This window comes from Rhipicephalus microplus, chromosome 1 (assembly GCF_043290135.1).
Source record: "Rhipicephalus microplus isolate Deutch F79 chromosome 1, USDA_Rmic, whole genome shotgun sequence".
NCBI classification, from domain to species: domain Eukaryota; kingdom Metazoa; phylum Arthropoda; class Arachnida; order Ixodida; family Ixodidae; genus Rhipicephalus; species Rhipicephalus microplus.
In genome coordinates this window covers 24,922,177-24,936,771 of record NC_134700.1, presented here as the reverse complement: position 1 = coordinate 24,936,771, position 14,595 = coordinate 24,922,177, and the positions used below count along the sequence as shown (strand labels likewise).

The window sequence follows — 14,595 nt, the reverse complement described above, 5'->3', positions numbered from 1 at the left end:
GCTTTGAACGTGCGAATTTCACCTGGTTTTTCATGGTAAGTATTTCAGCCTTCTTCGGCAATTCTGTAGGTGAGTCTGTCCGGTTAAATTTGCCGAAAATGACCCTCAGAGCTTTTAGTTTAACACCTTCGTGCTTGCTGGTAAGTTTTTTTTTTGTGTGTAGGGGAACCAGGCAGTGTTTGCGTACTCCTGGATGGGGCGGATAAGTGTATTGTATGCCTGTGACTTTGTGTAGTGGTGGTGCTTGCTGCAATCACCTTTTCATAAATTACAGTCTTTTTAGTGCAGATGATGTGATGTAATGAGTATGAGAATCCAATCCTAGGTCATGTGACAGAATGATACCCATATACTTGCGTTTGATGACTTTAAAAAGAAAGGCCTAATTAATGACGTAATTAAAATCGGATTATTACTTTTTCATAAATATGGATAAAAGCGCGCACTTTTTTGTTTATGTGCTTCGCCAATCATTGCACCAAGCTGAAACCACTTCTATGGCTGTACTTAAAGTGATATGGTGATCGTAGGAGTTTTTTCTCTATACAAGATGCAGTCATCTGCACATAGCCTGCATCCCACATTGACAGATGAAGGCAGATCATATACAAAAAGTAAGAATATTACCGGTGCCAAAACGCTACTTTGCGGTACGGCAGATGTTACCGGCACGACTGAGGATTGGACGTGGTCTATTTTTACGAACTGCGACCTGTATGTAAGAAAATCACTGATCCAGTTAAGAATTAGACGCTTGCCAAGAGTAAGTTGTAGCTTGAATATAAGTTTGCTTTGCGACACCCAATCGAATGCTTTCGAGAAATCTAGTAAAATAAGACATGTTTGTTTTTGATGATGTATTATTAATGAGACGTCATGGTCCATTTCAATGAGTTGTGTTACAGTGGACATGTCCTGGTGGAAGCCGTGTTGAAAAGGAGGTAGTATTTTGTGTTCTTCAAGGTGTTTCCTTATGTGCTTTAAAATATTGTATTCGAGTAGTTTATCAACCGTGCATGTTAAAGAGATGGGTCAGTAATTATAACGTTTGTTTTTATATCCGGATTTATGAATAAGAATCATTTTGGCTTTTTTCCAATCTTTTGGGTATGCAGTGACAGTGATCAGTTAAAAAGCAGACATAAGTATTTTGATATCCACTCGGCATATCTCTTTAAGAATGCATTGGGTATATTGTCCGGTCCGGAACTTTTTTTTTTCCATCCAAGTTCAAGAGTAAGTGAAAGACTCCCGCTTCTTGCTTAATTGCTTAATAGGTCTCTCGTTTATAATTTCCACGTGAGACTGTTTACCGTCATTATTTGCAAAAATTGATTGAAAATACCTGTTTAATGCGTTTGCGCAATGGGCATTTTCCTCGGACGTTTATTGAGTCATTTTACGGACCTTGGCATTTATGTATTGCCGAAATATGGTTGGGGAACTCTTTATAAACTGAGGTAGGGTTTTCTCAAAGTAAATAGACTCGGCTGCATTTATTTCACTTTTCATGTCAGTTATGCATGCGCTAAAGTTTTGCGAGTTGTAAACGTTCAGTGTGTCTTTTAGATTTTTTTTTCAAGCCCTTCATCTTTCTTTTCGCACGTATATTGACACGTGTGATCCATTGATTATTCTTTTTAGTCTTCTCTTTTTTAATAAAACATGATTTTCAAGCAATACAGAACAATTTCCTTGAATTTATGCCACAACGTTTCTATTCTCGCAGTGGAGTCAGAGGCTAATTCCTGAAATGATGCGAATTAGTCGAACCGTAAGTCATGTATTGATACGCCATCAGCTTTACTAAAGTCTGGAAATGTTTCCTCTGCGTAAGCAGGTGTTATGTTGTCAAATATAGGTATTCTACAATAGGTTATTTTATGGTCTGACATACCATCTAGAATTTCTATCTTTGCTTCGCGTATTCGGAAGTGATCAGTGACAAAGATTAATTCTTGCACACTCGACCTGTGTCCCTGTACACGTGTGGGCTGCGTCAATATTTGCGAAAAGTTTAAGGAAAGCATTAAATTGTAAACGATTTTTGAGCAGACACTGTCGTACTGCATTGATTCCCAGATGAAGTCAGGCAGATTAAAGTCCCCCACTAAGATGACTAAGGAATTTTATGCATGACGCCGTATACACCTGCATAGCTCATCCGTACAATCAATGATTGATTGATATGTGGGATTTAACATTCCAAAACCACCATATGAATATTAGAGACGCTGTAGTGGATGGCTCCGAATATTTCGACCACCTGGGGTTCTTTACCGTGCGTCCAAATCTGAGCACACGGGCCTACAACACTTCCGCCTCCACCGGAAATGTAGCTGCCGCAGCCAGGATTCGATCCCGCGACCTGTGGGTCAACAGCCGAGTACCTTAGATGCGAGACCACCGCAGCGGGGCATCCATACAATTAAGGCTCGTTGAAGGGGCGCGGTATACACACCCGAGAATGATAACGTGAGTTGTGAATTTTAGTTTGCAAAATACTGCCTCTACACTATCTGCATCTGGTATGCTATTGCTTATAAAGATAGCCACGCCACCATCTGGTGCTGGTCTGTCCTTGCGTATTATCGCGTAGTTTGGTGGTGTTAGTTCAGCGTCTTCGATATCACTTGTTAGCCAAGTGTCAGTAACGGTCAAGAAATCGGGTTTGAGGCAGATAAGCAAAGATTCTAAAGTATCTAATTTGTTCATTATACTGCGCGCATTAACGTTTGCGAAAGTTATTTTGTGCGATGGGTTGGCTGACGAAGCCTTTTCTTTCAAGGTTTCGGATAAACGCTTCTTGTTTTGTTTTTTTAGGCTATCTTTGGTGTTATCATGGGAAAAATGAAAGCCCCCGTACTCGTGGTCAAAGGCATTGGTTGATGATACGTCTGCTTCAGATGTCTGTTATAAAGATACTGGCTGGTGATACGAGAACAGAGGGGCATGAGCATTTGAGATGCGTCAAGGGGTGTTACGACTTGACAGTTGTTTAGCACTGTTAGATTTCGTGTCCCATCACATGTAAACGTCGTCATTAACAAACAGCTCATTCAAAAGAAGACAAATACGGTCACCGTTGTTTCTTAAATTCTTAGTAAATAGCAGTAATGTGCGTCTTTTGTCACGCACAGCCTCAGAGTATTCTCGTGCTACGCATAGTGGTTGGTTTTCAATTTGAAGCCCTTGCTCAAAATGCACTCAACTTCTTTTTCGTTGAAAAGTTTAGCAATTACTGGACACTTTTCATCCGGTGAAAAACGGCTCAAACGGTGGGCTTTAGAAATAGAGGAAACAGACATGCCAAAATGATTGGAACGGAGCTTCTTTACGATTCTTTCAGAAGCCTCCCACGACTGCGAACCGTCTGTATCAGCGACTCCGTAAAAAAGTAAGTTCAAGAGGCGAGACCGATTGTCCAAGTCGTCTATTGTGTCTTGAATTTTCGAAAGCTTTTTCTCATTACCAAGGCCAACCCCGTAATTGCTCTTTGTAACCTTTGACTGCAGTAGTTCGTCAATGATTACTTGCATCTTGTATATGTTTCCCGCATTCGCGGAAGTGCGCTGTGTCGAAATAGATTGTAGTTTGCCTTCGAGCAGGTCTATTATTTCCATGAGAAACTCAAAATCTTTCTTTAGAGTAGCATGTATAAGCAAAACTTGGTTGATGGATTTGAGAAAACTTGCATTATTAGTTTCAATACATTGACCACTGTCCAAAACTAAGTTAAGCTTCTCTTCCTGAGTTTTAGTCATGGGACTAGGATTTGATTCCAGGTCACCTCCCAGAAGCAGGAGCCGCCGGAGATACAATGCACACTCGCGAACTGCTGCAGGGCACGGAAGCATGACAAGGACAGGATCATCTGATCGAAAGCTGCTAGAAGGTAATTTCGAAAGGTAACTACAACCCGCAGAGTCAAAAGACACATGCGTAAGCTTTTCGTTGTTTCCACCATTAGGCCTCCGTGCCCACAAAGGAGATACTGCTCGATGCTTGGTAACATTGTGTCCAGAGCTGATGTCGTCGTCGCCGCGGCTGCGCATCGGTGATATTTCAGGGGGCATACCGTGCGCTCGGAGAGATTCACGCAAGTTGTTTGCAACAGGCGCGAATCCATGGCAGAGGCGGCTTCGCAAATCAATGTGTGTTACAACTCGCCCAGCAAGCAACATTGTTGACTAAAAGTCGTCATCATTGCTGTTGCAGAGGACATATTATCGACCAAACATCATCACACACGCTGTTTTAAATGATCCCACCGAGCCCCTCACTCACTTTTTTCAGAAGACGCAGACTCAGCAGAGGCAGGATGTTCTCTCTTCGACCTGTCTGATTTTCGCATTAATGACACGGCTAGGGATGCGACGGAGACGAAGACGATAGCCGTGGCTAAGGCAGCACACGCCACCACCACTTCAAGGCGCACGCAAGTGTCTGCTGAAAAAAAAAATTGTAATAATTTAACATTTAACCTTCATGACAAACTCAGCCACTGGCACATTCGCTAATCGTTTCGTTTTTCTTCAATCATCCTTGACAGTTTGTGAAGATTTCCGAGAGTAGCTATGTCAATTATGATAATTGCACCAACGACAGTTCCACCCCGCCGCGGTGGTCTAGTGGCTAAGGTACTCGGCTGCTGACTCGCAGGTCGCGGGATCGAATCCCGGCCGCGGCAGCTGCATTTCCGATGGAGGCGGAAATGTAGGCCCGTGTGCTCAGATTTGGGTGCACGTTAAAGAACCCCAGGTGGTCAAAATTTCCGGAGCCCTCCACTACGGCGTCTCTCATAATCATATGGTGGTTTTGGGACGTTAAACCCCACACATCAATCAATCAATCAACCAACGACAGTTCTAGAGCGTGCGTTAGAACCTTACAAAAAGCGGCACTAAGTAGAGCAGAAAACAGGAAACTCCAAGAGGGTCTGATCTGGAGCCTGTTGACACGGCCTCATAACACGAAAGAGTGTCTCTCATAATCATATGGTGCTTTTGGGACGTTAAACCCCGCATATCAATCATAACAGAGCGTGGGTCATCAGAACACGAAAATCAGTCAGAACATGGCATTGGCTAGAAACATTAGCGTTTATTTGGCAAGGAAATAACGAAAAGAGACGAAAAAGAGAGCCCTACGTGTGCGTCTCGCCAATTCAATAACTATGCGATGTTCATATGCGGAAACAGTATAATACTCGAGAGTTGGAGAGACAGACAGAGACGTCCTGTCTCTCTGTATTGTCCTAGTTGTCCCCGCTGTCTTCATTTACGAAGAAACTTTAGGGAAGTAAACTATCTCATCACAGCACCAATCAGCGAATTGCAACATAAGAAAAACTTACAATGATTATGCAAATGTGCGAGAAAATACGTTTTAGAATGAGAAACGTACTGGGGGTGTCTCGTGCGGCTCAAAGGGACACCAATGAAAAACAATCACTTAGTTTAGATTGAAAAACAGCACTGTGAGAACCATATAAAGCCTCATGTTTCCCTCTCATAGGTTCAATATTACGGAGAAAATCAAGGTTGAAGCTTCATTTTTAATTTTTGCGCCGATATCTCTGCACGTGACGTTAAAATTTTTCACAATGTATTTTTGATATTTTTGCGACATTGGCTGAATCGAATTTTCTGAAACTTCGTGTATTAGGTCTATGACATCTATTGCTGGCAGTGTATCTTGTTTTTTTGATTGGCAGTGACGTAGGAACCAGTAAACGCCTTGAAAATTGAAGACGCCATGGTGTTTGGTGCGGGAATCTCAAGGTGGCATCTCCATCCACATATTTTTTACGCGCGTTTTTTCTATTATCAAGTGTCGTGTCGCAATAGGAGTGCTGTTTTCCGGATCGTGAAGTGGTAGTTAAATGAAAAAAAAAAAAACAGCTGGCTTTTCAGTGTGCCTTCAATAAATGGCACTGCAGTAACAGCCTTAGCCAATTTGAAAAACTGCTGAACGAAGGAAGAAAATTTTCTAATACTAACCTTTACTTCCTATATATTCGCTACACCTGCTTTGAATAGATTATCTACTAATTTTATCTGAGGACGAGACACTACTGTTGCTTAATTACCCCGGGAAATAAAAAAATGCTTGTACGATTCTAAATAACGTTTCCCCCGTGGGTAATAAACAGCCTGTTGAAATAAATAGGCCATAAATTTCAAGCTTCGCTTTATCCCTCGCACTTTGTAGCGTATGCCCCTCCACGACTTATGCGCAGAGGCGTATTCCGACAAGCTTACTTCTCGGAATTAGCTTTCATTCAGACTTCTATACGTGGCTGAATATATTTTTGTTTTGTGGCTTCTTTACCATTTTAGTGCCCGTTTTCTGCGACTCTCGCTGTGATTCCAGTGCCTGGTTTACACTGTCTGTAGACTGTGCACGTCAATGAGACAATGTGTACATATTACCGCTTGCCGGTGCCGGAGTCGTTTGCGCCTGCAATCTACTCCTCTGCTCAGAAACTCTGTTACGTGGCAAATGTGTTGGGCTTCATGGCCATTTGGCACAATGTTTTTTACTTATTAATATGATGAAATAGAAGACTTTGGTGCCACTATGAGGGCACCGGCTACTCCTTCTCTCTTAGTATGCTAGATATGCCGTAAGATATACAATAAGGGCACAAAATGCGACATTGTACAACATACGATGTGGAAGTACAAAATAGGTAAACGTCACAGGTCAGTTCACATACGGCTAATAGATTAATGCTTTCCGCATACAAGTTCTCTTCACATCATATGACAGTTCAGATACGCCTTAAAGATTGATATGAGCACAATTTCCACTCACAAGGTCAGTTCATACTGAGACAAATGATTACACACATGAAACACGATATCTAAATATTACACACATCCTTCATGTTTCCTTTTGACGTAATTGTCTTTGACGAATTGTCAGTAAATTTGACAATATAGTTTCTACATGTTTCTACTTACGCGGCACCTGCTTCACAGGGCGTGTCTTAGCATACGACTGATGCAGTTTGTGTGGTGCGGGAAAAATAAAACAAGCAACCGAACAAGGGCTTCTTGAATCCATGTTGCACATGGTGTAAGTAAAGAATAACTGCCACCTTCTGCCTTGACATTGGCTTTTTTTCGCCATCTCTATTGGCTAATCTCAGTAGATTCACCTGGTAACCCGCTCCCTTAAAGTGAGCAATTTGCGCCCTGAAGCTGCCGCCAACGTCTGACACCGCGCAAGTCTAAGGAAAAACACAAAAAACCAAAAACCAATGAATGTAGTACAGGCAAAGTCGTGTTCACAGTTTCCTTTTCAAGTGCACATGCGCGGCAATGCCTGCATATCAGGCTACGAGAGCGCAATGTAAACTGCTAAAAAAGAAATGTGACTGATTCTTCCCACCACTGCTCACATATTCGACTAAAGCAGGGCTCTTGCCATTGATCGAACTATAGCGATCATTGAGGCCTTGATTATCACCAAAAGTAACTGTGTAAGCAAGCCCATGGTTGCCTTGACCTCAAAAGAAATGGCTTTTCTTGACAGCATTGACTACGTTCCGCACGAGTGATTTGCTTTCGTTGGTACGTTTGTGCATTTTTGTGCATCTTATGTACACATTTATTGTCATGTATTTCGTCACGTCCGATAAGTTTTAATGCTTAACCAACTGACGATAATTACGCAATTTTCATACGTGCTCACGTGATGTAGTGTGCTCACGTGCTGTGGTATGCATGTGCGTATTTTCAATAAATCATCTGTTGGAAGGTAGCACTTGCCTCTGTTCTCTTTCGTGTTCCTTTTCTGTTCTGCGCTGATTGGGAGCACTCAGATGTACGCGGCTAGATAGATAGATAGATAGATAGATAGATAGATAGATAGATAGATAGATAGATAGATAGATAGATAGATAGATAGATAGATAGATAATGGTCAATTCAACTGCAGTTCGCTAAGGAATGCTTCGCTTTCGATACTGTCATGTGGGTTCAGGAACCTAATGCGCAAACCTGCATGGTTACTGTTATGCAGCCTGGCACAGAATCTCTCCGCAGTAGTCCTAGGCTGAGCCGCAACATGAGGGAATTAATATGAACAAAACAAGAATGGCGCCCATCTGAACTCATACGCCTTCGGAATGCCTGCTTTCCAAAACTTATGCTTTTTTTTTCACCAAAGATGTACGCGAAGTTCGTGCTTACTTGAGGCAGCGTGTTGTGTGCTCTGTTTGGGCTCGACGACAGGCGTGTTGAGGTATCGAGAGAGCGTTTCAGCATCGGGCTTGCCGGTCACAGGAGAGAGACGTCTCACGAAGATCGAGTACGACGTGCCCTCCCACAGCTGTAGCGTGGCTGACTGCTGGGACGTGTACATGCGGCCACTCACGTCCGCCGCCCTGTCGGGGATTATCCATGTGACCTGCGAGTGCCGCGGCAAAAAGCAGCACATTCCGAGAGCATTACCTGCAAGGTAATGACACTAAATTGTTGCAGTCCCCAACACAAATGATTCTAACCAAAATGTTATTGCAAGAATATTTTAGAGGTGAAGCTCTTTATAGCGGCACCCGTTCGTCCCTCGTAGCCATTGTAGTGTGTAACAAGTATAACATTTTGACCTCCAAGGTGGTGCCGGTGAGAGACTTCTTCTGTGCGTTGTTGAACAATAAAATAATGGGGATCGCAGCGTGCGCGTTAACTAAAAGCCGAATGCTCCTGTCTCTCATTCCTCCTTAGCAGCCATTGGCATGTACATTGAGCACTGTCTGACAAGAAAGTGTTGCTACGTAATACTCGCTGGGTGTAACCTCCTTAGTTTTAGAAAGGTTTAGCGAACGTTGAACCGCAGTGCCATGAATACAATGAACTAGTATATACCATGAACTCGAGGTGGTTAAAGGGGGGGAGTAGATACGAAGCGCAAGCCGTAAGAAAGTAAAAGCCGAGTTCTTTTGTCTCTCATTTCCCATTAGCAGCCATTGGAATGTACATTGAGTACTATCCGACAGGAAAAGGTTGCCATGTTATACTCGCTGGGCGTAACCTCCTTGGTTTTAGAAAGGTATAGTGAGCGTTGGGCCGCACTGCCATGAACACCGTGAACTAGTATATACCATGAACTCGAGGTGGTTAAAGGTGGGAAGTAGACCCGAAGCGCAAGCCGTAAGAAAGTGTGCGTGTGCCACCTCTCGTTTAGTCCTTGGAATGTCCGTTGGATGGCGGTGCTTCTATAGGGGAAATATATGATGAAAAGATGCGAAATGGTGGTACTTGGAGTGTTGAATAGATGGACGAATGGACACACAGACAGATGCATGGATGGACGCATGAACGGACGCAGGGGCGGGTGTATGGACGAACGCAGGGATGGACGCACGAGCAGACACACGCACGGACGGGTTGATGGACGCATGGACGGTCACACAAATGGACGCATGGACGAATGGAAGCAAGAACAAATGCACGGATGAATGCTTCGCCCCACTCTCCGTAATCACTCCGTGGATATGCTGCCATTTTTTTTTCAGTGGGTGAGGCGTGTTGGCCATAATTCATGTATGTTCCTCCATTTGTTTGTAAGCATAAGTATGCAGATACACGCACGTAAAAGTGAAAAGTCTTGTTGAGGAGGGGGGGGGGGCGTTTGACGCTCTTCGTTTGACGCTCCCCGCTGAAACGCCAGCGCTAATGAATACCGTTTGTTGCGATGCATATGTGTTTGACTCTCCATGAAATGTGATGGCGACTTCACAAAAATCAAGTTCAAAGTAGTGCAGTCATTACGGCAATTGGTGTGCTTTACGAGAACGGCGTCCTTATAGCAGACGATAGGGCATGAATAGTTCTGACGCGTTCAGTTTAGCGGGCCCACTTTTTCTTTAGGAGCTTGCTCGGCAGGCTTCTTATGCTCACACCCTGTTCAGCGGTGCCGGCGTGTACACCAGTGTTGCCAGTGTACACTCCTCTTGTCGCCGCACAAGGTCGGCACTCAGGTCGCTTCTCCGGTGATACGAAAAAGGCTCACTAGAACGCATGCCACCCCCCCAAATGCGTTGGTTTTCGATGGCCCGCGCGCTCGCCTGCTCATGACTACGTCCACTTCGTTTTTTTTTTTCGCTTCGTAGGAACGGCAGCTCATGACAAGTTCCTACGATGAGTGTTACGCGCGGGTACCAATATTCTACCAAGCTCCCTCACCTGCCTGCTTTGAGCCGCGCTGAAAAACGCCTGATAGCTCCACAACTGCGATTTACGAGCGTTATGCACTTGACTCATAGCAGCTGCCAGTATGACATAAAGAGGATGGTGTTTAACGTGCCGATCGACGTGGCCAACACTGTGCATTGTCAGCCATAAAACATGCCCCACAACGCTGTTGTGATAAGGCATCGTCATCGCTGAGTAGACAACACAGTGGCGGCGAAAACGCGCCAACACGGGCACTAAATCAAGAGGGGTTTGCGGCATGTGCCCTCGTGGCACGTGCAAGATAAGAAAAAAAAAACAGGTCACGTTGGCCGATCGGACGGAGCCAGGAGCTGGAAAGAAGACGCATCGGCCTGGCTGGACGTCACTGCCCGAAAGACTGCGTACATGTTGCGTCTTCTGTTTCGGCACCCGGTGGACACAGCACCTGCGACAACCCACCTTGCCCTTCTCGTCCAACAGCATCGACGCCGCCGCGGCTGTTTCGTCGAGCCCCAAACTCCCAAGCGCGTCCTCTTTGTTAACTGCTCCTAAAGACGCTTCTCGTGCTCATTGTATTGCAGTGCTTTTAAAATTTTCTTGTGTGTGTTCTTATCTGTTTGAATATATGTTTATGTGCCATGTCACTTGCGTACTATTTCGTGGGGTCCTAGCCGGTGTCTCTGACATGCGACTAAGCCTGCTCTCCGAACCTTATTGGCCTCGAGATCTTGGAGTGGCGCCCTTTCGCGTGTGATGCCAACCTTAAAGGCTCTGCATGACTCGGCTCTCAACTGCACTGCAGCAGCCGCTGCTCCTATGCGCAGATCGTCTGCTTCTGGCGAGAACTTTGTCGAACAAGCAACCTCGCAATGGTCAACTAACACCCGCAATGAATGTTTTCGAGTGCAATTATGACTTGTTTTATTTGCGGAACAATCAACAGGGCCAAGAAACCTCACACATGTCCGACGAGTTCGCCGATGCCGCCTACCGCATTGCTGGTAAGAAAGTGAATTTATGTGTGGATGTTCTCCCTCATCATCTGCTGTTTGCGCAATGCGAAACTGATAATTTCAGGTGTTTCATTCGAAATTTCTATAAGAGTGCCTTTCTGCAGCATCTACAAACAAGTAAATATAGCTTGCGAAACGTCGCGGTATTTCATCGTCGGCGCGGTGTTGTACGATGCAGGACACGTTGTTTAATGCGTAGTTGTGGCCGCCAATGGAGATCGCATCGCCGTCACGGCTATGGTCCTGTAAGCACGTAGACTTGCGAACCCGCCACACAACGTCCTCGTGGTGATCGAGCGCTGCGCAGGGGTGAAGTATTGCTCAGTGCCTCGTGCTTCGTCCGCCCCTGAAAATTATGCTAGCCTTCACAACTACCCGAAAGAAAGAAAAGCGCACGCCTGCCCTTCTCCTTAGGGCATGTTTTTTTGTTGCAGTGCAACTATGCTGGCAGTGAACACGTGGCTACGTGAGAGAATTGCTGATTACTGCCATTCTGGCATTCGCAAACAACACATGAGATAATCACTGCAGAGCAGCTGTTTAAATTGCTTCTTCGGCAGTCAATCAACCGTTTGTGACATCTACTAGAAATGAAAAGCAGCATCATGCTACCAAATTCGTGATAATCGTGCTCAGATTGCAGCTATGGGCATCACAAGCCCGTTTTGTATCGAAGTTGTGGTTGTTTACACGTATTTATTTACAATTTATGCCCTTTGAGGGCTCCGGTAAATGTAGGGGGGAAAGACGGGGTTATATAAAAGAGGAAAGACGAAAACAAACAGAAACAAGGGGGCGCAAAAAATGCGTTCCTAATGATTGAGCGGGGTCCATAGGATCGGAGGTGGTGTGGCGCGGGTTGTGGGGCTTCAGGAGTTTGTGGGGATAGCAACTTGTTCCTTGAATTTCGAAAACAAGATCTGTCCTCCGAAAGGGCGAAACAGTTGAAGGGACAGCAGCATGTCCTAATGTTATTTATTTACAAATACTGCACCTTTAGTTGTCGAGACATACACGAGTGTTCAGCAGCTTCACAATTTAACAAATGACATATTCACGCAAGTCTTTCTTCCATTTGCTTAGAACCGAGTCAGCCCCCAGCAAGCTGATTCCAAAAATGCACGTTCCGCAGAAAATCAAACAATCAACAAGAAAATGAAAACAATTCGAAATTGATCTAACAGGCACAAAATTGGTAGAACAAATTCACCGTGTACGATGTGCAGAAGATTTTACAAAGAATATGGGGGCCAGAAAACTGGAACCAGTGTAAACCATCCTATTTACGTAGGAGGATGACACGATTTCTACTGCACCGATGTTCGAGAGGGGATGCAGCGATGAAAGAAGTGCTTTGTAGTGTATACAATAAACGCTGGCCATAACGACAAAATATAAACCTTATTGCTCTTTTAAACAGACTCTCATATAGCTATATCATACTGAAGCAGAATCACTAGTAGGCAAAGTTAGTGGATGTTCACCGTAGAATATTTTACAGTGCAACAGGTGAGAGATGGGCAGATAATGAACACAGCGCTCTTGGTCTCTAACCTGTTGCGCTGTAAAATATTCTACAATAGCTATGTCATGTATGTGGTGAGGTCACAAACAACCAACGCTAATTCGAGTTTGGCCAAAACTATATGCACTGTGAGTTCGCATCCTTTTGTCTAGTTGCTTAACGTGTGTCGAAAGTAACAATGTTTTCGAAGATGTACCGTTCCGAAATACGGTGATATTTTAAATTTATTTGGAGAGTCACATTAATGCATTTAAACTCCATGACACACACTAGACTTACACCATCATTAGTACATGTAAAATGAAGAGGCCATTTCTCACTTGAATAAGGTCGTGACTACAGCATTTTTGCTGTTACTAGACAATCGGCATGTTTCACTCCTGTTACAAAACGACAAAAAAAAACAGTAATCAGTGCACCTTGATTTTGAGTATGAGAGATGATTTTACGGATAACGCAGTCGTCTGCATACATTGCAAGCTTCGTTTGGGTGTTACTAATAATCTCGGCTACGTCATTTGTATAATAATAAACCAAATAGGATGAAGAATCAATCCGTGTGGCCCATTCCTGATGTTTATGTACGTCAGATAACTTTGCGTTGGTAAACGTAACAAATCTTGAGCGTAACCACAAGTCATTTGCTATCCAATCAATCAACTTGTTGTCGCTGAAATTGTGAAGATGCTAGAAGTTTGGCTTGGAAAGCCATGTGAAAATCCTTAGAATAGTCAATAAATATGGCCCAAATCTGTCTTCGGTCGTTAAAGGAAGCAACAATGTCATGCGTAAATTCAAGCAACTGTGTGAATTGATTGAGTGAGTGATTGATTTATATGTGGAGTTTAACGTCCCATAACCACCATATGTATATGAAAGACACCGTAGTGGAGCGCTCCGGAAATTTCGACGACCTAAGGTTCTTCGACGTGCACCCAAATCTGAGCACACGGGCCTACAACATTTCATCGAAAATACAGCCGCCGCAGCCGGTATTCAATTCCGTAACCTTAAAGACAGCATCAAGTACAAAGTACGAAAGCGCCTTCATTTTACGACAGAATAGTGTGAATCACTTTTCTTAGAAATTCCTCCTATTTCCACATCAATTAGTTGAGTATCACATAAAACCATAATCACGCTTGTGGGTGTAATATACAGATCCCCACAAAACCAGAGGAGAGATTTTCTTCAAGCACTACAATTGTTTTTAGAACACGTAACCAATGAGACAAACATTTTTATCACTGGTGACCTCAACAATAATGCCACTGACAAGAACGAATTAGCTTGGGAATACTTCGATCTTTTGGTGTCACATGGTCTAACCAAACTAATAAATACGCCAACTCGTTACAGTAGTAACAAGCATGCTACTTTAGACAACACAGTAGCTATGATTATTCATGCTCTGTCCTTACGAGTGGTAAATATCTGCTGATATTTATTTATTTATTTATTTCAAAGTACCTTACAGGCCCCATAGGGGGGCATTGAGTAAGGGGGGCTATACATATATACAAATAAACTGGAAAAAAATATACAAGACAGACAATTGAGCAAGGGGGGGATACATATAGACACCTCAAAATGAAAAAAAAGTACAAAAGAAACAATTGAGTAAGGGGCGCAATACTTATATGCATCTCAAATACAAAAGAAACAATTGGAAAATAATAAGTCAAACAAAAAGCACCAACATGTACAAAAGTTCAACATGTACAAAAGATACACGCATAGTAACCGTGGGCGAAACACTGTATTTCCTGCGCATGCAGCGGCCACAAGGCAGAATCCTCGCGCACATGAATGTGACAATCACAAAAATGAACCAATACGGACCAAGGAATTATGATACGGCATCTACTTG

The 14,595-nt window shown here is 43.7% G+C and overlaps 1 protein-coding gene across 18 annotated transcripts in view; it reads right to left on the bottom strand.

Moving 5' to 3' along the window:
* Positions 1 to 14,595, bottom strand: part of LOC119178120 (uncharacterized) — a 647,314-nt gene that overhangs the window by 479,101 nt on the left and 153,618 nt on the right. For 16 of the 18 annotated variants that reach the window (XR_012894641.1, XR_012894638.1, XR_012894639.1 and 13 more), the window contains 2 exons: positions 8,202 to 8,418; positions 4,288 to 4,449 (listed from right to left, as the gene is read on the bottom strand). Coding sequence is in view for 12 of the 18 variants with exons in the window: in XM_075891177.1 (XP_075747292.1) it covers positions 4,288 to 4,449; positions 8,202 to 8,418 (379 nt within the window). In the remaining 6 variants the exon portion in view is untranslated. Of the gene's footprint in view, positions 1 to 4,287; positions 4,450 to 8,201; positions 8,463 to 14,595 lie in introns of all 18 variants that reach the window. The other 2 variants (XM_075891185.1, XM_075891261.1) reach the window with 2 other exon arrangements.